The sequence below is a fragment of the Phyllopteryx taeniolatus genome, chromosome 8, assembly GCF_024500385.1.
Source record: "Phyllopteryx taeniolatus isolate TA_2022b chromosome 8, UOR_Ptae_1.2, whole genome shotgun sequence".
Classification (NCBI taxonomy): Eukaryota; Metazoa; Chordata; class Actinopteri; order Syngnathiformes; family Syngnathidae; genus Phyllopteryx; species Phyllopteryx taeniolatus.
Genome location: NC_084509.1, coordinates 1,440,199 through 1,464,779, shown reverse-complemented (window position 1 = coordinate 1,464,779; position 24,581 = coordinate 1,440,199). Strand labels below are relative to the sequence as shown.

General features: G+C 40.8%; 1 protein-coding gene across 8 annotated transcripts in view; it reads right to left on the bottom strand.

Annotated features, from left to right (window-relative positions):
• The window catches only part of fam168a (family with sequence similarity 168 member A), a 30,975-nt gene that overhangs the window by 4,982 nt on the left and 1,412 nt on the right, over positions 1–24,581 (bottom strand). Inside the window, exons 1-7 of one of the 8 annotated variants that reach the window (XM_061781448.1) lie at positions 6,901–7,391; positions 5,505–5,613; positions 5,002–5,084; positions 3,411–3,494; positions 1,123–1,268; positions 770–956; positions 18–145 (exon numbers count right to left, since the gene is read on the bottom strand). In XM_061781448.1, coding sequence (XP_061637432.1) covers positions 33–145; positions 770–956; positions 1,123–1,268; positions 3,411–3,494; positions 5,002–5,084; positions 5,505–5,613; positions 6,901–6,907 — 729 coding nt within the window. In that variant the 5' untranslated portion in view covers positions 6,908–7,391 and the 3' untranslated portion in view covers positions 18–32. Of the gene's footprint in view, positions 1–17; positions 146–769; positions 957–1,122; positions 1,269–3,410; positions 3,495–5,001; positions 5,094–5,504; positions 5,614–6,900; positions 7,392–24,581 lie in introns of those variants that run through there. The other 7 variants (XM_061781446.1, XM_061781449.1, XM_061781447.1 and 4 more) reach the window with 7 other exon arrangements.

Sequence of the window (24,581 nt, the reverse complement as noted above, 5' to 3'; positions counted from 1 at the left end):
GGTGGATGAACACTTACAAAAATTGGTGGGCTCTACCAGTGAGGTGGAACGTAACTGTACCCAGGTGTTCCCTGGGGCCTGTAAGTGGGCACAGTAACGGGGTGTGCTCCAATAGGGGCGTGCTGGGGAGTTGTCAGCAGTGTCCCTTCAGAGAGTTAATAAAGAAGTTAAGAATGTCAAAATGGCTCTTAAAATTTGCCAGTACACTTAAAGAAGGTGTTATGATTGTGCTAGTTGGTCCCCTGCAACAGATTACTTACAGATTTACTTTACTTTAGATTTACTAGATCTTTTGAAATTCGACAAATCTGAGGTCGACGAATGTCCCAAAATGGCTTTTTAAGGTTTTAGTTTATTCAGATTTTAAATATGCTAGGGACACAATTCTTAACCTGCTATATACCATACTATATTTGTATACCAGATTAAGACAAGTAATAATAATAATGATACAGTACACTAGTCGGGCAGCCTCCTTCCCGAGAATTGTTGGTGCTAGTGTAGTTAAAACCTCGAGAAAGGATACTGTATTGCTTTAGTACAAAAGCAGTAGAAACCCTGCTCTCATCGCTGCACCCAAATAAAGTGAACCACAAGAAAGCAGCACAAGAAAGCAGTCAATCATCCGGCAGCTGAGATTTCTACTTTTCAGTCGCTAATCAAAGCTGGTGACCACAGGCATTAATCAGCAGGTACACTTTGCCTTTGAGCTAAAAATACCTTTATGTATGATGCTAATGACTTGAGATATATCTCATGTGGGTCTTACCTGCACTCATGGCCATGGTTGTCCCGGCTACCATCCCCATGGCGGCCATGCCGTTGTTACGAGGAGTGGGTACAGGGACGGTGGCTGGGTAGAGGGCTGTGGAGGGGATGCTGTTTGGTTGCACCACAGTGGTGTGATGGATCACATGTGGCTGAGCGGCATACACCGGTTGGGTGTAATATGCACCCTGGGGATGCATACGCAGGAAAGGCAATGTTAAGCTTTAGTGAGTATTGCACATATATGAACACTAGAAGGACTAAGGGAAAACTATGCTAATATGCATATTTTATCCTTCACAGTACAAGTATTTTTGATCAAATATTGCACTTGTTCTTCTCAAGTAAGCTTACCTGCGTGTACAGGTTCTGCTGTGGGTAGGCACTGCGGATAGGGTACATAGCTGTAGGGTATGGGGTCGGGGTCGGGGTGTATGGAGGGGGTGCTCCATTTGACTGAGTAGGTGGCACTTTGTATGGGGTGCCTGCTGCAGTATATCCTTCAAAAAAGACAAAGAAGTGTCAGAATAAAATCAGAGGATAGCCTTAACATAAATTCAAATTGAGCCAAAATTTTTTGGTCACCTGAGTGATACAAAAGGGCTACCATCGTATTATAAAAAGAATTACTCACCCAACAAGAAAAATATGATGGGAAATAAGCACCACCTTTGTCTTAAGATCTTATGAAGGTGGTGTCGACAACATAAGGGGCCTTAGGAAAAATTTGCTAAATAAAAAGGCAAGCGGAAAACCTTTATGTTCAAAGAATCTCACATCAAGAAAATGAGAATAATGAAATAAGGTGCATCTGCCTACGAAACCTCCAGATGGAGCACTGGCGCTGTGTTGTTGTTTGTGGAGCCCTCATAACATTGATGGCATATTTAAAAGCACATTAGAAGATGGCACAAACGTCACACATACAACACTGAGGTATTGAAGCAAGTCAGTGGGCACAAGTAATAGTTTACTAACAGGCGCTATATGAGAGTCTGGAAAGTGTATATTAATTCATGTCTTCTGTTAAATGTAGTACCTCTGAATGGCCACTCGGAGGAGCATGAAGGTCAAACATGCTACTAGCTAGTGCGGCACTGCTTATGAAAGCAAGCTTCTCTTGCACAAGGACAAGGGAACAAAGAGATGCAGGAGCTACTCTCTCCCTCTCTCTCTCCCTCAGTGTGTGTGTGTTTCTAAAAGTGAGAATGTATTTTTGTGCGCACATACTAGTACACTGTGACGTAATGCATTGTATGGTAAAAGTGGTGATTATTTGTCTCAAATATGATAATTATTGACAGAAATCATTACCAGAGGATCACATCCATATCGTTTCAAGCATAGAAATCTACATATATCCATGTACATTCAGTGGTATAAACGTTGCTAAACAATACATGACAATCTATGGGACACATAACATGACAAAGCAGAGAGAAAGGCCTCCAAAGTGGGGAGGGGAGGAGGGGGTTAAACGCAGAACATGTTAAACTTAAAGCCCCCTGGAATAACACGCAATTATGTTATAGAACTAATCCGATATTTTACATATCGGATGTTGATGTTTCATACATTGTATCTACTGAGTATATTCCATCCATCCATCCATCGATCGATTTTCTATGCCACTGGTCCTCATAAAAAGTCCTTTCTTCCTGTGAGTAACAGCTTTGCGTTAATTTAAACAGGCCCAGATTTCAAACTAAGTCATCTGTGAGTCAAATGAAATGAGAATTATTTCAGTAATCATACTTTTTGTGACATTTATGATTTATGAGATGTTTCTCTTGTAAAATGAGTGTATTGGCTCAAAATAATTAATTATTGGGAAACACTGACCTAGCACATTAGCCTGAATCAAACTCAAGCACCACCTGACGTGAAATCACACGACTAACCACTAAGCTATACAATAAGCATTTACGATAAACGGTAGAAGTAATAAACTTCACTTTTAGCATTAACAACAATAAATGTGAGGGACGAGAGGCAAATTGTAACGGCAAAGGTCGATTGCACGAGCTTTTTAGTAGATGCATCGAGAGAGAAGCAACACAGAATACTTAAAATACTACAAAACTTACGGTTTTGCCTTCCCACAAGGTGCGTTCAAGGACCGCCGGCAAAATAGTGAATTTCAAACTCAATTTTAAACAAAACAAATACCACCAATGAATGAAAATGATGGCAACAAACATGTAAACAGAGTGGGCTTTCTAACATGGGAATCACTTTACATTTAATCGATGTTAGCTTTTTCAGGTTATGATTTAATAGTAAAAACCTTTTTCAATATAATTACATTGAAGGTGAATTTCTTCCCCGATTTGTTGGCACCCCACGAAGGCTGCGGTGCCATTAGCGGCCTGTATATGTTGCTTAATAGCCGATGATGATACAGGGGAAAAATCATCAAGAAAAATGTTGAAGCCATGGCTTGGCTCGTTATTTGTTTCCCTAGTTTTGAATGTGTATCTGTGCATGATAAGTCAAATTGAATTCTGTTTAGTGCTTTTGGACAGTCAGACTAATTAATGGCTGTATTTCGGCATATGATCTCCTGCCATCTTTGTGAACTTTGTGGGACTATGTCTAACAGAAAGAAATGGTCTTTTGTATGTGTGTTAGACTGGACTCACCAGGTGGATACCCAGGGCTTCCTGTTTGATATAGGTTTGGTGTATATGTGGGTGCTGTGGTAGGATACCCCCCTGGATAGCCTGCTGGACATCAAGAGAGACAGGCATTAAAACAAGGAAACAAACAGGGAAATGCCATGGATACTGACACAAACACACGTAGGGTAGTGTTTGGCTTGGTGAGTGATGCGCACAGATGGCACTCATTAAAAAATGTCTGAATTAGAAATACTGTAAGCTAGACACAACCCACATGCACCAATCTAATAGATGAAACACACTTGACAATAAGACGTAGGAGGAAATAATTCAGACATTAGCGACGCATGCAGATGTGCATGTGTTTAAACACAAGTGCACTACTTATGGATCACTACACAGTATAACATTCCAAGTCAAGGAAAGTAATAGATACAATTTGCAGTATAAGGTTCAAGATGCACAGAGCGAAAATGGTGGAAGAGTAAGGGAGACAACGAAAGCAAGATGACACTGCTTAATGCGTTTGCTATTATTGGCAGTAAAAAAATTGTTTTTACTACAACAGTTTATTGATTCGACAATGAATGAGTGAATTTAATTTTACCGAAACATTGCAGATTTCTGTTTTGCTTAGCCACATCACAACATGGGTTTTAAAATTTTCTTAATATTGTTGCTTGTGGGCTATGGCATTTAATTACTCGACTGTACCAGGGGAGTACCAGGTCTCTATTTCACATATGGTGTCTATTTGAGAGAAGGCTTTCATTTGAGCTAGACTCGTTGACGTCTGCTGACTGGTGTATCTGTGTTATAATGGAATGGATTGTGTATTCACTTCAGATTATCAGTTTCTATTTGTGTCATTTTATCATTTGTTCCTAAATCATTGCTTGCAGTTCTAGGCAATGTTTTTGCAGGACACTTATGAGTGACATGTGTGTGGACAGTGCAAACAAGTTCAAGCGCTCTGATCAATTTGTTCACGTTCCAAATCGCTGCAAAGCTAAGTATTTTTTGTTGTTGAGTTTTTTATAAATGATTTGTTTGTTTTCTCATGGGTTGTTTTACTGAAAGGATAAAGCACCCCCCACCCCCAAAACCTCCTGCTTTTGTGCTACTTAGGGATGCTATACAATGGAAAGAAAGTGAAAGCGCTGTTTAAAATAAAAGCCTTTGGTTATGACGAGACAGGATTTAAAGGCAAGTGTTGTTTACTGTCCAATATCCACACACAGGACATGTTGCATTTGTTTTGTGTATGAAAAAGCAGGCATCTTTTGAGGCTATGCCTCCTCTACCCGTGCATTTACCGTGCATGGTGTTATCAGAACCGAGGCCACAACTGGCAATATTTTTGTTTAATAACATAAATGATGCTTTTATGAGTAATGACTTGAATCGAGGACATTATAATAAAAAAGCCGCTCCCTGAGGGTTTTCAACTGATAACAGTTTATACAAATACAATGCAATGTACATTACTTCACATAATCACTAAGTACTGACTTGGGATTGGGAAAGCTGTACTAGTGTACTGTCCCATCTCAGTACAACGTATAAGTTAGTGGTATGTACAGCTGATTGGTAGGTGAGTGACTTACTGTACCTGCGAAGGCCATGTTTTTGGGGTTCCCATAGGGGGTTCCAGGCTGAACAGGGCTGTAGACTGGATTCATGGCTGAAGACAACCTGTTTTTGCTTAAACAAAGTGAAAGAGAGAAAAATGTGATATAGGGGAAGATGAGGTCAGAGTAGAGAGGGGGGAAAGTGGAAAGGATAGGAACATAAAAATTACAAATACATATTTGGATTATCAAGTGTACAAACAGATGTAATCACACAAACAAATCCCAAGCCAAGACCCTTACGGCAACATCCAGCCAAATGATTTTGGCAGTATTCAAAATCCCCCATCAATCGTCACACCTCAAAAGCTCAACAAAAGCATCTATTTAACGGCAAAGTGTATACTGTAATGGGTTACTCTCCTGTGTAGTGGCGAAAATACAGTAAACGAGAGCTTCTTTCGACTTACCTCCTCCGTCAGACAACATCGGCATGGCCAAGTGTGTGTTAGTGTGTGCGAGTGTGTGGATGTGCGCCGCGTACCTCTTGTGCGTGTCTGGTTGATACATGAAACTGAATTTGTCTGTGGGATGCCCGCTCGCCATTTCTTGCAGTATGCAAATGAGGAAGGAGTGGAAGTGGATATGCAAATCTGAAATTAAAACAGTGAGAATTTATGATTACATGAACACAGGAGAAGGGGCAACCAAAATGCAAAGCAAAGAAAACAGAAAAAAAAGCAAGCATCAGTGCGAACAGTTAGTGAGAGCAGCAGGGGAGGTGGTGGTGCATACAGCGTGTGAGTGAGTGAGAGAGTGCAGTGTGGTCACTGCTGTGTCTTTGACAGCACAAAAAAATGCATTAACTAACTCGGCTAGAACTACAAAGCTATCTCCAATGCCAAGTTAAGTTCCCACTAATGCATAATTGATTTACATTCAGTTGAGTAAAGGGCTGTGGGAAAATATATATCTCGGCTAAGTCGACCACAAAAATTGGTTGACAAAAAAAACTTCTGCGTCACGCTAATAAAAAATGTTAATAAAAGCATATTTCCCATTTACCGTACAGAATTTTCTTGCAGACGGGCGCACTAATAGACTAGTAAAAAACATTGCCAAAAACGACAGAGGAGCATCTGATTTTTAAGACTGTATTAGATTTGCAATGTACATATAACAGGATCTATGAATGAGCTGAATGGTAGTTGGCCAGTTTGTTTTTTTTAACCTAAAATGGTAAATAATTTGTGGGAACTCCCTGGTTCCCTCACTAAATGCCAATTAGCCGTGCCTAAGAAATTTTACATCCGTCACTGTGTTGAGCTAGGGTTAAGCAACTTTCTTCATTTTGATTAAATGCGCATTTTATTATTAAAAATCACACCCCAAAACTAAAAACTACAAAGTGACATTTCCAAGAGTCACACCTCTACTTTGACAGCACATCTGGGGAGTGAGATTTGGGATTATCTGTTGGATTTTGAGTAAATAGGAGATTAAACAAGGATGATGGACTGTCTCGCAAGTGCGGCCAAAGCGCATTGGACCTGAAAGCGACATTCACTAAACTTCTGTACAGCCGGTGCCCATGAGAGCAAGACCCTTGAATCGTAGTGGCTACATTTAACAGTGCAACTGCTAATGTAGTGTACAATGAAGTCAACTGTTTTTCAGAAAAAATATCAAAACAATGATAATATATATAATAATTAGGGCTGTGCACGAATCAGTGGTGACTCCAAGTAAAATTCAAGTGGGCGTGGAAAAACGATCATCAAATCAGAATTTTTAGACTCAAATCAGAACGACTCTTTGAATATCATCCTACTTTATTCTGACAAGACCTGCAACTGCTGCATTTTGTTTAAAAAAAAAAAAAAAAAAAAAAAGTTCATGATTTGTAGCCTGTGTTTATAGTGGACACCATTTTGACTCACTGCACATAGTTTCTGCGCATGCGTGCAAATGTAGTTCGTTCTTGCAGTCATGGATCACAGATGCAAATAGCTATAGACCTCCACCAAGATCTCAGCGGGAGGAGGCATCGGATAGCCGAACCAGAGGAGCTGCATGGATATTCCTGGCAGCACCACAACTGCAACTGGAAGAGAGGCATCGCTGGAGGGGGACGGAGACTGCGGCAGAATGAATGGGAGAACGTTGATCCAACACAGCGTGGCAAATGACGAGAGCTAGCCAGCCAGCAATGATTTACAGCACCGACAGGTGCAAAACAAAGGCGGGCTCTACCTTTGGTCATGGTATGGCGAGGAATACTGGTTAAAGTAAGCCATTTTAAACCAAATAGAAAAACCTTTACAGAGGGAGAAGCAGCAGCATGAGTAACTATCTGACTGATTCAAAGGGCATTCGTTACTGTCTACACGAATAATGAATCAGGATTTTGAGGGTGAGGGGCACCACAATGGCAGATTTTGAAAACCACTGTTCTGCCTGTCGCGTGCATTTGTGTGTATGTGTGTTGGGGGAGGGGGAGGGGGGGGGGGGGGGGGGGGGCATTCAATGAAATTGAAAAGGCACAACACAACATGTGAGCAGACAAACAAGAAAATTAACAGTGCGCAAAATCTTTAACAGCAACATGAATATGCAGCACTAGACAAATTAAAAAATACAGAAAGCGATGTCGTGTGGTGTAAATAGAAATTCAGTTTGGCTTAGAGAAATCTGACATTTGTATTCTAGTGCCCTATAATGTACAGTATACGCGTTTATGTACTGTACTGCACATTACAGTATAGCATTATGTGTAATGGGATATCAAAATGCATATCAATTAAGGCTTCACAGCTATTCAAATCCTTTTCATTATTCCAGCATTTGATGTCATTTTGTCCATGGACAAAAAAAAAGCCACGTCATAACCAGAACACTTAAAAAGCAACAACACCTTTCAAAATGTGGGATTAATGCGGTCCGCACAAGCTTTAATGTGTAAAAGCACATGTCAAAATAGTGGTAACATTGCTCATTAACACACGCCAAACAGCTAAGATAACCCTGAGGTCATACCCCGCAAACATAGCGCCTACCACTTACAGACGTCAGTGGACTCGTGGGTGTGTGTGGGCAAAGGTGATGTGGCGTCAATAAACGAAAACAAAAGAACTCAATTGTGTCTGATGAACGTGTGGGTGGATATCAGTGATAAGTAGGAGTGTCTAAGTACAATTCCTTTTCTTTCGCTGTGTGGCCAGTCAATCTAATGAGAAGATGCTCTATTCAACAATCACTATTCAAGCATTCACCCGGAGAATGTGCCTGTCGCCGCCAGTCAATCAGGTGTATATTACAACAAATATGCAACTTAAGTGAGGGTTCGTGTACACTGGTGCCTTGACTAAAGAGTTTCATATGTTCCATGACCACTCTCTTAACTCAAAACACTATCTCAAATCATTTTTCCCCATTGAAATGCCATGGAGCCACTCCAACCCTCCATTGTGCTCCTTCTGGTTTTTGCACCTTGGCCAGCAGGGGACAGTATAATACAGACATTGAGAAACACGAAGAAGAGGTAACAAATTGACTCACTAAGCTGCATAGGAATGTCACTATTAAATATTTTTCGAATCGATAATTCTATCGGTCATTCTATCGATTAATCGGATAAAAACATTCCATTGAAGTTCATTCTAAAACCATTTTGTTTCCTATTGCTGTTTATTAACCGAATATTGTTGTCTATCTGGTATTGTTTAATGATTAAACAAAACCAAAAAAAAAAACAATTAAGCAATATCAGAAAAGACAGAATGATGTACTCGCCAACCTTTCTGAAACAGCTACTTCTTGGGTACTACTTAACGCAAAGGCTTAATAGTTTGATATACACTTCTGATGCTGCTTCGGGCTACATGTCAATTACAGGTTATTCATACTGCGGCTCCAAATAAAAAATATTTTTATCATAAATTGTACCGACTTAATTTTTTCCCATAAATTGATAATGATTCAGTTCTTGCTTTGGTCCGGAACATGCCAGAAAATAGGGAACAATGTTGATCATTGTTTTCCAATCAGTAAAAGCAGATGTTTGCTAATGTTTGATTGTTGTTCATGTTTGATTAAAACAAAGACAATCAGCCTGCAATGATAGAGGACTACAAAAATCAGAGAATATTTACTGCTGAGAGGCTAAAATTAGAGGCTTTCAAGAACTAAGTTAAACAATGTTTTTAAACGATTAATCGATTTTCAAAGTAGTTGGCGGTTAATATGATTGTTTACTTGTTGACTAATTGATTAATTGTGATACCTGTAACTCTGAAGTAAGTCGTTTTTACAAAGGATAAAGAATATATGCCTGTGAGTATTATTATATACAGTATTGTTAATGTCTTTGTGTCTAGCTATACTGTTTGTTTTTAAATATCCCTTATTTAAAGTGTCAGAATACCAAAACTATCAGTGCTATTCATTAGCCTGGTTATGACATTTTGCATTGGGTTGGCATGAAGTTAGCGGACATTCCAAAGACAAATTTTTGTGGCTGTTTTAAATACACAGTGTATTTTCTTTGTTTCATGTTTGTTTTGACAGTAAACCTCAATCTGTAATAGTAATAAATAGCTTTAAGCCTTTTAAAAAAACAGTGGTTCACTATCTGCCAATCTGCTGTTTGTTATAAAGTTACTTGAGTTTGCTGCCACCATCTCGCGCTCCTATCTCCAATTTTTACTTTCAAGTCAAAGCAAAAAAATGTATTGTATTTTGAAAAGCTGATAATGAATAATAAAAAAATGGCTTCCCCCCAAACTTGATTGGAGTGGTGTGGCATGTGTCAAGAAAGAAAACATTCAATTTAAGTGCAAATCCAGGAATTGCCTTATCATTGTAAAAAAAAAGACCACTCCAGAAGTTCTTTGGCAGACACTTTCTAATGGACCACCAACAAGACTGAAGTGTTAACTTTTGTCCGGTATTTACAGGAGAACAATTTTACAAATGGTTTGGTCATCTTTCCCTACTTTGTTTCTACCACATGGAATATTACACTAGCCCCTAAGTCAGGAAGGACGAATCTACCATTATCTGGCATTATTGATTGGTGTTGGCAGAGGTCTGCACTCTAGTCTGTGCTCTTGTGTAAGCGTGGAAAAAGAGAAGAGTCTACTCTCTCTGGGGATTTGAAGCATTTTTGGCATCACTGACACTTGGCATGAATGTGGAAACCACATTTATGCTTGCTAAAAGATAATCAGCCAGCATTTGTACTTTGTATTGATTTGTTTCACCATTTGGAAACCATCCAAAGTTGTGTCAAGATTCTCAAAATAATCATCTTAATATATAAAAGAATTTGTGCAACCTCTAAGTCGTTGAAGTCTTATATTGCAAAGCTCAACCAATAACCAAAAACATGCCTCTAACTTAAGCAGCACAAACCACCATCATGTTGGCATAGCATGCAATACCTCAGTTCAAACAACATAAATGCATTAAGCCTCCTTTTGTGTTTTGCTTTTTGCACACATAAAGTACAAAAGAACTGCCTTCGACAAGCGGTGTGAAGAAGAATATGAGACGAGAAGAATTTACTGTACAATAGAAGTTAGTTTAGGGACTGTCTAAGTAGCAAGAGTCACCAATACACTAAAGCACCATTATGTCGAAGCCAAACGGTAAGCAGATCTGCAGCATTAGCACAAATTAACATTAGCTATGCTAACAGCGTTACCAAGATTAACTTTTAAACGTCCCGTATTTTGGATGTTTAGACCTCCACAGAATGACTTTCTTACATGGACTTAGTATAAAAGTGTCAATTTCATTTTAAAAAACACCTTGGTTTTGTCATCCGAGTGTCCAGAAAACGACCCTCTGACAGGTACTTCTGTTTGACCCAATTTTGTATCCGCTTTGTCCATATTTCCTTTCCTCTGGTTGGTTGCCTCTGTGTTGAAGACCCACTTGTGAGAGCACACGTGTTTATTATGTTGACTGCACTGGCTCGGGAGCAGAAAGGGAAGGTGATCTTCGCTAGTGACACAGATAAGCTTGAGAAATTTGAATGACCTCATTTCAGGCCCCTCGGCAGAAAAAACATCTGGAACTCAGGAATGCGTGGATGATTTTAATTCATATTTCACACGTTTACCGCAGCACCATAGAGATAATATTAATCCCAAATACTAGAAAAAAGGTGGTTTGGCAAAATATGTCCCCTTTAATAATAATAATGTTATAATAGTGTTTGGCTATGTTGTCTATGTGGTTGTGAGAGGTATTAATGCTTGGTGATGTCATGTACCACACGGCTAGATTAATTGCCAAGTGTAATTTAGCGGCTTGGTGTTGTGGCTATATTGAGTGTTGTTGAATGCACAGCAAGCAGCCGGCAGCCGCGAACACTCCCCGCCGAGTGAGACGGAATGTGAGACTCGGCCCAAAGAGTGTCAATATAACAAAAGCTAGGTTTGCTATTGGCCCAGAAGTATGACGAGTGGGATGAGGGACACTTGACGCGCACACGGCACAAATTGTCGTCACGCGCAGAATGCCCCGGAGATAATCTCTGAGGATTGGTCCGTTTTAGTCCCATGCTGTGATGACGTACTCAGCTTTCCCCTTGGTACCACCATCTTTAAAATACAAAACATGGAACAGACTGAGGAGGGGCTATGCCAGGAAGTGCGCAAATGTGCATCTTTATGATGCTAGCATTAAAAAAATACAAAGATACACAAGTGAGCGAACTCCTGATGTGAAATTTCCATGGCGGTAGGTTTAGAGGTGTGCCAGCGAAAGTGGAAACTACTACTGGAACTGGCCATAAAATGCAGAGAAACCACCCTGTGGTCTCCTCGCCAATGCCATCCGTAGCGACACCCCAGACTTGGAGAACTGCAGCACATTTTCAAAACAGCGCGCGTGGGTTGCGGTCGAGTACAAAGGCAAACTGCGCATGGGATAGCCGCAGTCGCCGCCCGTGCGAGCATCAAAAAGCCTTTAGAGTTTCCGCAGTTATACGAGAATTTTGTGGATACCGCTTGATGATTACTCTATATTAGAAGAAGAAGAATCACCTTTTATTGTCATGAACATGCATGCATGCACACGAAATTTGTTCTCTGCATTTAACCCATCACAGTGAACACATACACATGTTAGGGGAACACAATGGAGCAGGGGGCAGCTGAGGCGCCCGGGGAGCATTTTGGGCTATCAGTGTCTTGCTCAAGGACACCACAGCCGTAAGTCCAGGGGATGTTGGCGGATGGTCCAGTCGGGGTCTTGAACCTATGTCCCCCACGGTGGCAGGCGATGATCTTAACCATTGGGCCACGGCTGCCCAAGTAAGTAAATTAAAAGTATAGGTAAAGTAAATTATTAACAGGTACATTAGCTCAAACAACAGAAACAGTCATCATATTACAGCACATTTGGTTCTTTAACAGCCAGTCTTAGTCACCATGAAAATGACTTTTCCATCATTTTGTCTCTTATCAATCTGACTCGATAAAGATTAAACATGTTTATAGAATTGCAACTGCACTGATGCTGCAACAAACCTGCAAGCATTTTGCACACCCAAGTGGGCGATGCAAGAAATTCTGACCAGCTTAGCTTCTGGGGGTGGCTTTTCATTAGAATATAGATGACAATGATGCAGTCAAGCTTGTTAATAGGCAGATTTCATTGAACATGAAAAGGATCAGTGCTGCCTTATTGAATCACTACTCACTCCAGCATTCACGATGACCCCCACGCCTGCTGGCGGCTTAACCTGAAATTTTCCTCAGAACGTAGTTCAGCTTAAACTCTATTAGTGGGACTTCATTTGGGCTGAACCCATAAGCTCTGGCCTCAAGGCACGAGAAACAAACACATCTAGCTAGCCTCCATGCTAACACAGCTGGGGTTTTGTGCTGTTTGTCAATGCTGCACACATCAGCCTTGAGGTTTCCGAATATGCCTGCAAATTTTATACATATACTTCAATAAATTGGTTGTGTGTCTGAAAACAATAAGGACGATTGCACTCCACAAAAGGGGCATCCTTGTAGCCCAGTGGAATGAAACGGGTTATTACTGAGAAGAGCAGAGGAGGAAGAGGGAAACGGAAGAAAGAAATGGTGAAAGAAGAAACCTCACACACACACATGCGCACAGGGAGCAGCAACCATTCCTGGTGAACGTGTACAATACAACACAACCCCCATGCTGATTCTATCCTCCCACATAATACCTCACCAGGCATCTATTCTTACAGCAACAAATCAGAAGCAGTGGGCATTATCACACTTCCACGCACGACGGAATAGAACACACCAGCTTCAACAATCTGACACAATGAAACATCCTCAGGACTGCACAAGAATGAATTGCAAAATGCCTTCAAATCAAATATGTGGTCTATGTACTGTATTTTAAAAGGCATCTATCGTATGTTTAATATGACTATGCTTTAAGATTATTCTTTTTTAGGTTCTTGCTTATTTCTTTCTACTGCAGAATGGAACCTCCAAAGCCGAACACAATCCATTTATTCTGTGATGATGGATGTTCCCAAAAATTTCCCACATGAAGTAAAGTGAATGCATTTGTTTTTAATTAACATTTAAATACTCTCTCGTCATTCAAGTATAAAGAGACGATAACCGCTGTGTATTAAAAGTAAAAATCAAGTAAAACTACTTTTAGAAGACCCATTGTGTGTGTGTGATATATATATATATATATATATATATATATATATATATATATATATATATATATATATATATATATATATATGTGTGTGTGTGTGTGTGTGTGTGTGTATGTACATACACACAGACAGGATTTTTCGTTTTGCTTGCTTATTACCCACAATGTCACTCGTGCGCTCATCTTGTCTGCGACACGTCAATGTACATAAACTCTCCCACAAAAGTAACGTGCGACTCAGACAATTGTTGCTCTGTTTTATCCTTCTTTTATGGCAAAAATATTTCAAACATAATGTCATGATTGGTGAAAGGTGGGTGGAGAAGAGAGCTGGCCTAGAAAGCTTTCTTCTCAGTCAGAGAGCTTGTTTTGCCGCATGGTTCTTTGGTGTTATATTGTGGGATTTGTGGCCTTATACAAAGGCAAACAACTCCAGCAGCAACCATGCATGTATTCTTTTCTTGATGAGGATACACAATAATAGCAGTAAGTTGTTTTCAGAAAAGTGTTTACAATTGGGAACCTGCCGGCCACTTAGGCCTTCCATATGAGATATTACCAACACAGAAGACAAAGACAAATACACTTGATTAACAATATGTAGTCAGATCTTACAGTAAAATGTATGTTTATGTATCTCTACATTTATTCATTCTATTATAACTTAAGTCATTGCATCACTCATTAGGATGCCATGTTAAAATTGCAGTTCTTTGGCAGGAAAAGTAGCAGAAGCTTATTTGACCAAGCTAAAATATGCTAAACAAAATAAATAAACGGGCATCAGGATAGCTGCCAACTGTGGTTGGTGTCACTGGTACAGCGGTCCAAAATAAAAACAATGTTACAAGGTTTAGGTGGAGGTGATGGTGTCAGAGATCACCTCCTGCTGCCCAACAATAGGACCCGCCTTGGAGTAAGCAGCTCCAAACACAGCTCTGAGCTTTTTTTAGATGTAGGACACCGTTAGACACACTGGGACACATCTCCCATTCGCTCTGTGTTGGTTTCCACCTATTCCTCCATTCTCCTCTCCAAAAGCAGCTCATCAGTCACACATCTCTAGGGTCCACATCCCTTCACGATGTGTATTTTGACCCGCTGCTGCGTGAGCCCACCTACACAGTGAATTTAATCTACATTTAGTGGTCTGTGGAAGAGCGGTCATAAATATTCCTAAAATTTGCACTATATTTGTTCCATTTGAGACATTATGCCTGAGAGATCCCGGTAAGGCATTTATTAAGGAGAATAACTTTATTTGAGTGAAAATGAATTCAAAATGAAAATGATTTAAGTTTAACAATACACAGCTTTTAGGGCTGCACAATTAATTGAATTTTAATTGTGATCGCGATTTTGGCTGCCACAATTAAATGAGCCTAATTGTCTGCGATCTTTTACATTTAAAATGGAGGTACTGCGCCACATGAACGGTGCTTCATTTGGAGCAGTGCCCGCAACCTAGTCAGCCACCCACCAGGGGGCGAACATATGGTTCAGGCTTCATTAAGCGCTGGCACCACACTCTGTGGCCAACTTCAAAATAAAAGCTTGAAATGGCATTGATGTCTGTTGTTGATATCCATCCATTTTCTTTACCGCTTATCCTCACTAGGATCACGGCCTGCAATGTCGTAAAATATGAAGCTCTTATTTTGAAGTTGAACCTCACAGCAGGTTGGAGGAGAGGCGGGGTGCTTAAAACATTGAATTGTTGTAGCGGCTGCCTTGACTTCAAATTTTTGGCTGGCCTGACCACAGGAAAAAAATACATAAATAAATTAATTTACAAAAAACGGCAGAATAGAGAGGGAAATCACAACTGTCGAGTTCTTTGCAGTTTGTGACTGTGCACGACTGACCAATGAACAAGCAGAACAACGGAGACGTAACCATCCTTGAAAATTCTCTATTGATGGGGATTTTCAAATGAAGTCTGTGTTGTGTATTAAGCATTAACTGCATTTGCTGCCATTAAGTTACAATGCGTTATTGCCGCCATGGGCTTCACGGAGACCTGGCTTAGCGACGCTGTACCCGATGGCGCCGTCATGCTTCCCGGCTTCCATATTCATCGAGCGGACCGCAACATGGAATCATTGGGGAAACCAAACGGCGGCGGGATATGCTTCTATAGCAACGAAAAATGGTGTACGGACGTCACGGAGCTCAGCACACACTGCAGCCCGCATTTGGAGTCGCTGTTTTTGAACTGTAAGCCATTCTACTCGCCGCGTGAGTTCGCATCATTCATCCTGGCTGGACTCTACATTCCGCCTCAAGCTAACACGAACGTTGCACTGCTAAGCTCGCCGAACAAGTAAACGAAATTGAAAAAAAAACACTCGGACTCACCCCTCATTATTCTCTGGGACTTTACCAAAGCTAAACTCAACCACGAACTCCCTAAATACAAGCAGCACATCGACTGTATACCAGGGAAAATAACATTTTAGACCACTGCTACACTCCGCTAAAAAACGCACACCGTGCTATACCGTGCAGCCCTGGGCTCGTCTGATCACTGCTTAATTCACTTAATACCGACGTACAGGCAAGAACTTAAATGCGCGAAGCCTACAGTGAAAACAGTGAAAAAGTGGACCAATGAAGCAAAGATGGAACTTCAAAGCTGTTTAGACTGCACAGACTGGAGTGTCTTTGAAAATTCAGCTGGCAGCCTGGATGAATATACACACACCGTTACATCCTATATCAGTTTCTGTGAAGATCTGTGTGTACCAACAAAATCATTTTGCACATTCAACAACAACAAGCCGTGGTTCACTGCTAAACTTAAGCAGCTTCGCCAAGCTAAGGAGGACGCATATCAGAGCGGGGACAGGGCCCTGTATAATCGAGCAAGAAACCAGCTGACTAAAGAAACTAACATTGCAAAGAGGAACTATGCAGCAAAGTTGGAAAAACAGTTTAGCGCTAACAACTCTAAATCAGTCTGGCATGCATTCCAATGCTCTGCATCTTTTTGCACAATTGTCAAAAAAATAAAAAAATAAAAAATGTACCGGCATTACCAGATAACTAGCAACCCTTTACTGCTCAGTGACTGTTTTTTTTGTGTCAATGTCTTTCTGTCTCCAAAGTGTTCTCTGTCTGTTGTCGTACTAGAGCGGCTCCAACTACCGGAGACAAATTCCTCGTGTGGTTTTGGACATACTTGCCAAATAAAGATGATTCTGATCAGAATTTTTGGGATCGATCACCAATCTGAGCTCTCGCTCTCTCTCTCATCTATATATCTATCTCTATATATATCTATATCTATCTATATATATACACATCTATATCTATCTATCTCTATACATATCTATCTATATATATCTATATATATATCTATATATATATAAACCATCAAACCGTTTCGGTCCACTAATGTGGCAAAGAAGTCAGGGAATCTTAAAACTGCGCTAACAGTGCTAATCCAAGCCAAGATGGTGGCGCATATGCTTGCAGTGGTCCATATAAGGTGTGTTCGGAAATACTATTTGATGCTCCAACGCTACTCTGCGAGTGTACATTCCAACCGTGTTCTTGAGTTTCCGAATGGTGCGGAGTGAAGGATATTTACAAACACACCCATAGACATTCGTGAGTCTGTGTTAAATGCTGGGTAAGAGTCACAATGCCCGTTTGTGTTGCTGTCAATGGGTTGTGCTCTTGCATTAAAAAAAAAACACATTTCCCACTACCTTTCGGTTTGTCGCATAGACATTTGTGCTTCACATTTATTTGGCTCCCGGACAACATTGTACGGTCGGAAAAATAAGTTTGGTCACATTTCCTAGAAAATCTATAGTGCTGAAACAAACCTCCAATGATATATATGTTTGTGATTCCTAATTTGGTATTGAGAGATGTGCGTCAGACCTACTTGAGCAACCCGAGGATACACAATGCTAGCATGCAGCTAACCAGCCCCCATAAAAGGTCGTAGGCATAAAAGTGGTAGATATACACGGACTGTTATAATTCGAACACCGTTTAACTCGTGGATGATGTGATGAATCTATGCTCCCTTCCCAACAAAATGGAGGAGCTTCATCTCCTCACAAAGACATTCGGACATTCCGCTGTCCCTGTGCTTCACGGAGACATGGCTTTGTGAATGCATCGCCGATGACATCGTAATGCTTCCGGGCTTCCAACTACACTGGGCAGACCGTGTCACGGCGCTATCAGGGAAAACAAACGGCGGCGGGATATGCTTCTATATCAACGAAAAATGGTGTACAGTTGTCAAGGAGCTCAACACAGTCGTGTTTTTGAACTGCAAGTCATTCTACTCGCCGCGTGAGTTCACCTTTTTCATACTCGCGGTGTCTACACTCCTCAAGCTAACACGAAAGCCCACTGCTAACGCTCGCTGAACAAGTAAACAAAATTGGAGAAAAAAAAAGCACCCAGATTCACCCCTCATTATTCTTGGGGACTTTAACAAAGCTAAACTCAACCACAAACTCTAAAGACAAGCAGCACATCGACTGTCCTACCAGGGAAAACAACATTCTAGACCACTGCTATACTACGCTAAATGACGCATACCGTGCTTGCCACCGTGCTGCTCTGGGCTCATCTGATCACTGCTTAATTCACTTAATACCAACATACAGACAAAACGTAAATGTACGAAGCCTACAGTGACAACTGTGAAGTAGTGGAGCAATGACGCAAAGATAGAACTTCAAAGCTCTTTAGACTACACAGACTGGAGTGTCTTTGAAACTTCAACTGGCAACCTGGATGAATATACGGACACGGTTCCAACTTATATCAGGTTCTGTGAAGAGGTGTGTGTACCAAGGAAGACATTTCACACGTTCCATAACAACAAGCTGTGGTTCACTGCCAAACTTAAGCAACTTCGCCAGGCTAAAGAGGACGCCTATCGAAGTGGGGAAAGAGTCCTGTATAATTCCGCTAGAAACCAGCTGACTAAAGAAAGTAAAATCGGAAAAATAAATTATGCAGTAAAGAAAAACAGTTTGCCACTAGCGACTAAATCAGTCTGCCATGGATTACAATCGCTAACCAATTACAAGCGATCATCCCCCCAAGCAGAGAACATAAAGGACTAGCTGACGACATGAACACCTACTGCAAATTTGAAAAGGACACTTTCACACCCAACCAGCCACACAAACGACCACCATCACACCTGTGACTCCCCCTCCTGCGATGACCAGCCACGAACAGGATGTGAGACGCATCTTCAAACAACAAAAGATCAACAAAGCAGTTGGCCCAGACATTGTGTCCCCATCCTGCCTCAAAGTCTGCGCGGACCAACACGCTCCAGTCTTCACACAGATCTTCAATAGATCTCTGGAACTGTGCGAGGTTCAAATGCTCCACCATCATCCCAGTCCCCAAGAAACCTGCAATCTTGGGACTGAATTACTACAGGCCTGTTGCCCTGACATCTGTGAAGTCCTTTGAACGCCTCCTTCTGGACCATCTCAAGAGCATCACAGGTCCCCTGCTGGATCCTCTGCAGTTTGGCTACTGAGCAAATAGGTCTGTGGATGATGCAGTCAACATGGGACTCCACTTCATCCTCGAACACCTCGACAGCGTGGGGACCTACGCGAGGATCTTGTTTGTGGACTTCAGCTCTGCGTTCAACACCATCATCCCCGAACTCCTGTCCTCCAAGCTTCTCCACCTCAGCGTCTCGCCTGCCATCTGCCAGTGGATTTACAGCTTCCTGACACGGGCAGGACACAAGGATGTGTCCTCTCTACGCTGCTCTTCTCGCTCTCTACATGAACGACTGCACCTCAACACACCCGGCTGTCAAACTCCTGAAATTTGCAGACGACACCACAGTCATCGGCCTCATCAAAGACGGTGACGAGTCTGCGTATCAAAAGGAAGTGGAGTGGCTAGAGCTGTGGTCCGGTCGACACAACCTGGAGCTGAACACGTTCAAGACTGTAGAGATGATCGGGGACTTCATCCTTCGCCACAGCTGCTCCTCATGCTGTCCAAGTGCCCTGTGTCAACTGTCGAGACCTTCAAGTTAACTCCATCCCCAAAAAGGCCCAGCAGAGGATGAACTTCCTGCAGCTTCTGAGGAAGCATGGCCAGCCACAGGAGCTGCTGAGGCAATTCTACAAACCAGTCATTGAATCAGTCCTACGTACATCCTTCACCGTCTGGGGTTTGGTAACGCCACAAAAAAAAGGGACAAACTTCGACTGCAACGGACAATCAAAACTGCTGGAAAAAATTGTCGGTACCCCCCCTAACTTGTACGCTGCCAGAACGAAGACAAGAGCATGCAAAATTCTCTTGGACCCTCCATATTCTGGTCACCAACTCTTCTAGCTCCTTCCCTCAGGTAGGCGCTATCGAACAATGCAAACTAAAACTAGCAGACATTCCAACAGCTTCTTCCCTCTTGCCATTAACTTCTTAAAGAGTTAACTTACAATTCCATTGTAACATGCTGCCAATTTTGTCTTGAAATTGTTGTCACATCTCTGTCGGGCCAATTATACATTATTCGTGCACTCACTGTAGTAGACTCGCCACCCTCCAGTACTTGCATATCTGTTGTTGACCAATACTGGCCACTCGTGTGCTTGAGAAGTATCTGCATCATTTCCACAATTGACACTTCCAGATTATTGCACTTCTATTCACTATAAACTGCATACATTTGTTGAAGTCTCTCCGCCATTTGCACAATGGTCACTATACCAGACTATTGTTCTATTAGTCATTGCAAACCACTCTAAATTGCTAGAGGACTCTGTTTGTCAAAAAAATGTAATTAAAATTAAAAAAATGTATCGTCATTACCACATCAATTGTAACTTTTTATTGCTCAGTGACTGTGTTTTTAAGTCTCAAAAGTGTACCTGTTGTCGTACTATTTAGGAGCTTTAGACCAGCGTTTTCCAACCTTTGTTGCGTCAAGGCACCTATTTTACATTAGAAAAACCTCACGGTAAACCACCAAACAAAAATATCATAAAACGTATAAAAATTGTTTAATTGAACACAAAGGAAAGCTATATTTGCAGGAAGCCATGACTTCTGTTGTATGAATGGCACCAGGTGGATACACAAGCTTTATTGTAGCTTTAGTCATCCCATGGAAGAGCATTGAACTGATTTTTCCTAAGAGTAAACGTGGACCGAACCGAACCCCGTGACCACAAAACTGAATCATGGATTTTGTGAACCGTTCCACCCCTAATATGTGTGCGCGCACACATACATATACATGGTACTCAACATATTAGTCCTTGTTCAGGGAACTGATAATGATATCAGCACTTGTCAATTATATAGTTAATATATCTAATTGAAACGAGGAAGGCGGCACGGTGGACGACTGGCTAGCACATCTGCCTCACAGTTCTGAGGACCCAGGTTCAAATCCGGCCTCGCCTGTGTGGAGTTTGGATGTTCTCTCCGTGCCTGCGTGGGTTTTCTCCGGGTCCTCCAGTTTTCTCCCGCATCCCAAAAACATGTATGATAGGTTAATTGAAGACTCTAAATTGCACGCAGGCGTGAATGTGAGTGTGAATGGTTGTTTGTTTATATGTGCCCTGCGATTGGCTGGCGACAACTTCTGTTCAATTGCACAACATAATCATGCCTCTATAATCGTAATCATTAAAAAAGTATGGCTTCAATATTTGTTATTTTAATGTTTTACATTTCTAATTCTGTTTTGAACGTTGGTAAAAAAAAAACAAATTTTAAATTAAAAAAAAAGTCTATTAAATCAGATTGTTCAGATCCCAAATGTCAAAATCAAACTCAGCACTCGGTTTTTCAAAACAAACAAAAACAAATAACATTGCTGATATATTTAATTGGATAGTTTATGCATTGACAATAGTTTAGATTTCAATTTTGTGAATATACAAATATATATAGAATAGAATATACATATAGAGATGTCTTCTCTTGCATGCCATTTATATTATATATTTCCTATATCCACTTTTGCTCCTGAAATTGTGTAAATTTCCCCATTGCTGGACTAATATAGGTTATCTTATATTACAAACATTTATTATTCATGATAATATACTTTTAACCTGACCCTGTTCTCAGAGGACGTCTCCCGTGACGTATTAATTTGTTTCCAGTTCAGGGGTAGTCTTGTGAGGCCGTGAATTATTTTACATTTACAGTCTATACCTCTAGACGCACATTGGCTTATTTTGTTGTTCAAACTTGGTTACCCTCTGCTGTAACGCGGTTCCAGCCAGACCTGTGCGACAAGTGTAGCTTACTCGCTACCAAGGAGGCGATGATTAGTGACTTTCAATGAGTTGACACCGAACGGATTGGGGGGGGTCTGAAGTAATAAAATAGCGTAATGCGAAGCATCTTTTTTTTTCTCTCTCTCTCTCTCTTTTCGTCACAGTGGCTGGACACAGCACTGTACTGGCCGGTATTGTCGGACGCTGGAATTTTTTTCACCCCCCCCCCAATATACGGAACAATCGGTGTTATGGCCGTAACGATTCACCGTTCAGTGAGTTCCGAAAAAAATAAATAAAAAGACAGACGTTCCGTAACATTTGGCAGCTCTGGATTGGTATAGCCAAAACAGATCAACATAATTACAAGGCTGCCACAAAACGTACACTTGACCAGGGGAACAAGAGGAGGAGCAATGTGAAAACTGACATCTGGGAGTGTAATGTTTCTCTAATTGACGATGAACAACTCATTGAGTGCTTGAACTACACAGAAATAAAGTGTCCTAAAACAGTCTGTTATGGGACCAGCCTCTTGGAACATTAAGAGACTCCAGCTTTCTATAGTCTTGACACTTTTACAGCCGCTTTGTACAGCCCACCATTCATACACATGAGGCTGCACTCAATGCCACCCCCACCCAAAAAAAACAAAAAACAGCATAATATGCCCCACCCTCTCCCTTTTTTGCCTCCTCCAGAATGAGAGGGTCACCCTAGATTGAACATAAAATTATACTTGCCTCTCAGACTTCAACAGATGTTTGGGACAGCTCAGCATGAGCAGATTTTGAATTAAATGAAAATGAATCACATTTCCAACATACTAATCACATTGGCTTCTGCAATGCAGTCCTTGAACTTTACCCAACTGATTTACACAGTATGGCAGTGCTCTTACCTTTAAATTGCATTAGACAAATCTCAAATGACACTGTACTACAGCTTAATATTTGTATTACATGTAGTAATGACCATTTAACAAAACTTGAATTCCATTGTCTTGAACGTCCTTAACTCCTGATTCGATGCCCGTGTCGTACAACCAATAGAGTCTAAATTTTTCAATTTTTAAAAATTCTTCAATCACTTGCCACAGTACTTAAAGGCCAAAAAGGTAATAGCTCCTCGTTCGCTAACTGGCAAACTCCAACTTATCATTGTGCACGTCATCTCGTCCTCTCCGGAACATTTTCGACTTCTGCGTAACAGCGGAACACGTCAACTGCCTGTAAGAAAATACAGCCAAACCGGAACACTTCAAATTTCCGGAGATGGACAGATTTCTCATTAACAATCAGTATGTACGAATGCTTTGCTCCGATTGGATCGCTGATATTTCTTCTTTAAATATGGAAAACAGATTTGCTCTGACTGGTCCTTGGTGATTACACGGAGTCTTCAAGCGTTAATAACAAGATCACATTAGAATCCTTCAACGTCATACTATCATTTTGAAGCACAATTCAACAAGCATTGGATTGTTAGCCCACAAATAGGGAACGTAAGCTGAAAGGGGACGTGAGTTTCGTCTCATCCTCAGGTCCAATTCACAAACCGCTTAGATGTCAAACCTAAACTATTTTACATACTAATTTTGACCTATGTTATGCATAAAACGGGAAATTTTGGATTTTGATGGATGGAGACCTTTAAGAAACTATTAACACACTACAGAAGCTGCGCATCTGCTAACTTCGTGCACTCCATTTCGCCTCAATTGCTTTCTTAATCAAATTCTTAAGCTATAACAGTGCTAGCCATGTCGCCACCAAATAGTCACATGATGTGTTGGTTGAAAAAGTGTTCAATTAACGGCTGACCGGGAGTTTACACAATCACATTAAACAGGTTATTCACACTTGTTTCCGTTAATTAGTAATGTTAATAATGTGTGGTTTTGCGTTATCAGCATTAAAAATATTGATGAGAATGATCTTGATCCTAAAAGCTTTTCCCGCATACCAAACAATCTTTGAAGCTCATCAAAACCTTTGGCTCAAGAAGCCATTAAGCAACACCAGTGGAACCGACGGACAACGACTGTGTTTGCTTTGCGCACAGATTTAATCTTTATATTAGGCACAAACAGCAACAATGAAAGATTACTCTCACAGTAGCTAATAACATGCATCTCACTCAAATACTTTATACCTACGATCATTTTGGTAATATTTTACCTTTTATAGTAGGCTTACTACTGTAACAAATTATGGAATTTGGACCTGAACAAATTAGCTTCAACCAAATAACCAAATACACGTCACATATAGAGAGAGACGCTTATTAGAGACGCTATTATCCAATTAACATCTGGATGATTAACACTTGTAGTCAAGAGACTTGCAGGCTTTCAATAAATCTTTTGTGTACAGGTATATTTGTGTCAATGTAATACAAATATCACTTCTGGAGAGGCTGAATTTTGGGTCCCATTATCTCCCAAACTAGGGATTGATCAGGCAAATCCTTGTTGCCACTGTTGTACAGAAGCTTTGCTCCATATCTTTTCTTCGCATCAGCTGGCACAAACGTACATACTGCAAGAAATCGCCTCGAAAATGAGTTTTCTCAGCCAATGGATTGTGTTTTCTGCCAGTCAATTTCATGCATGTGCAGAATTATAACACTTTCCTTCTGTGAGCACTCCAATAATCTATAGTTATTGGTCAAAAAAATATATATACTTCCGTAGA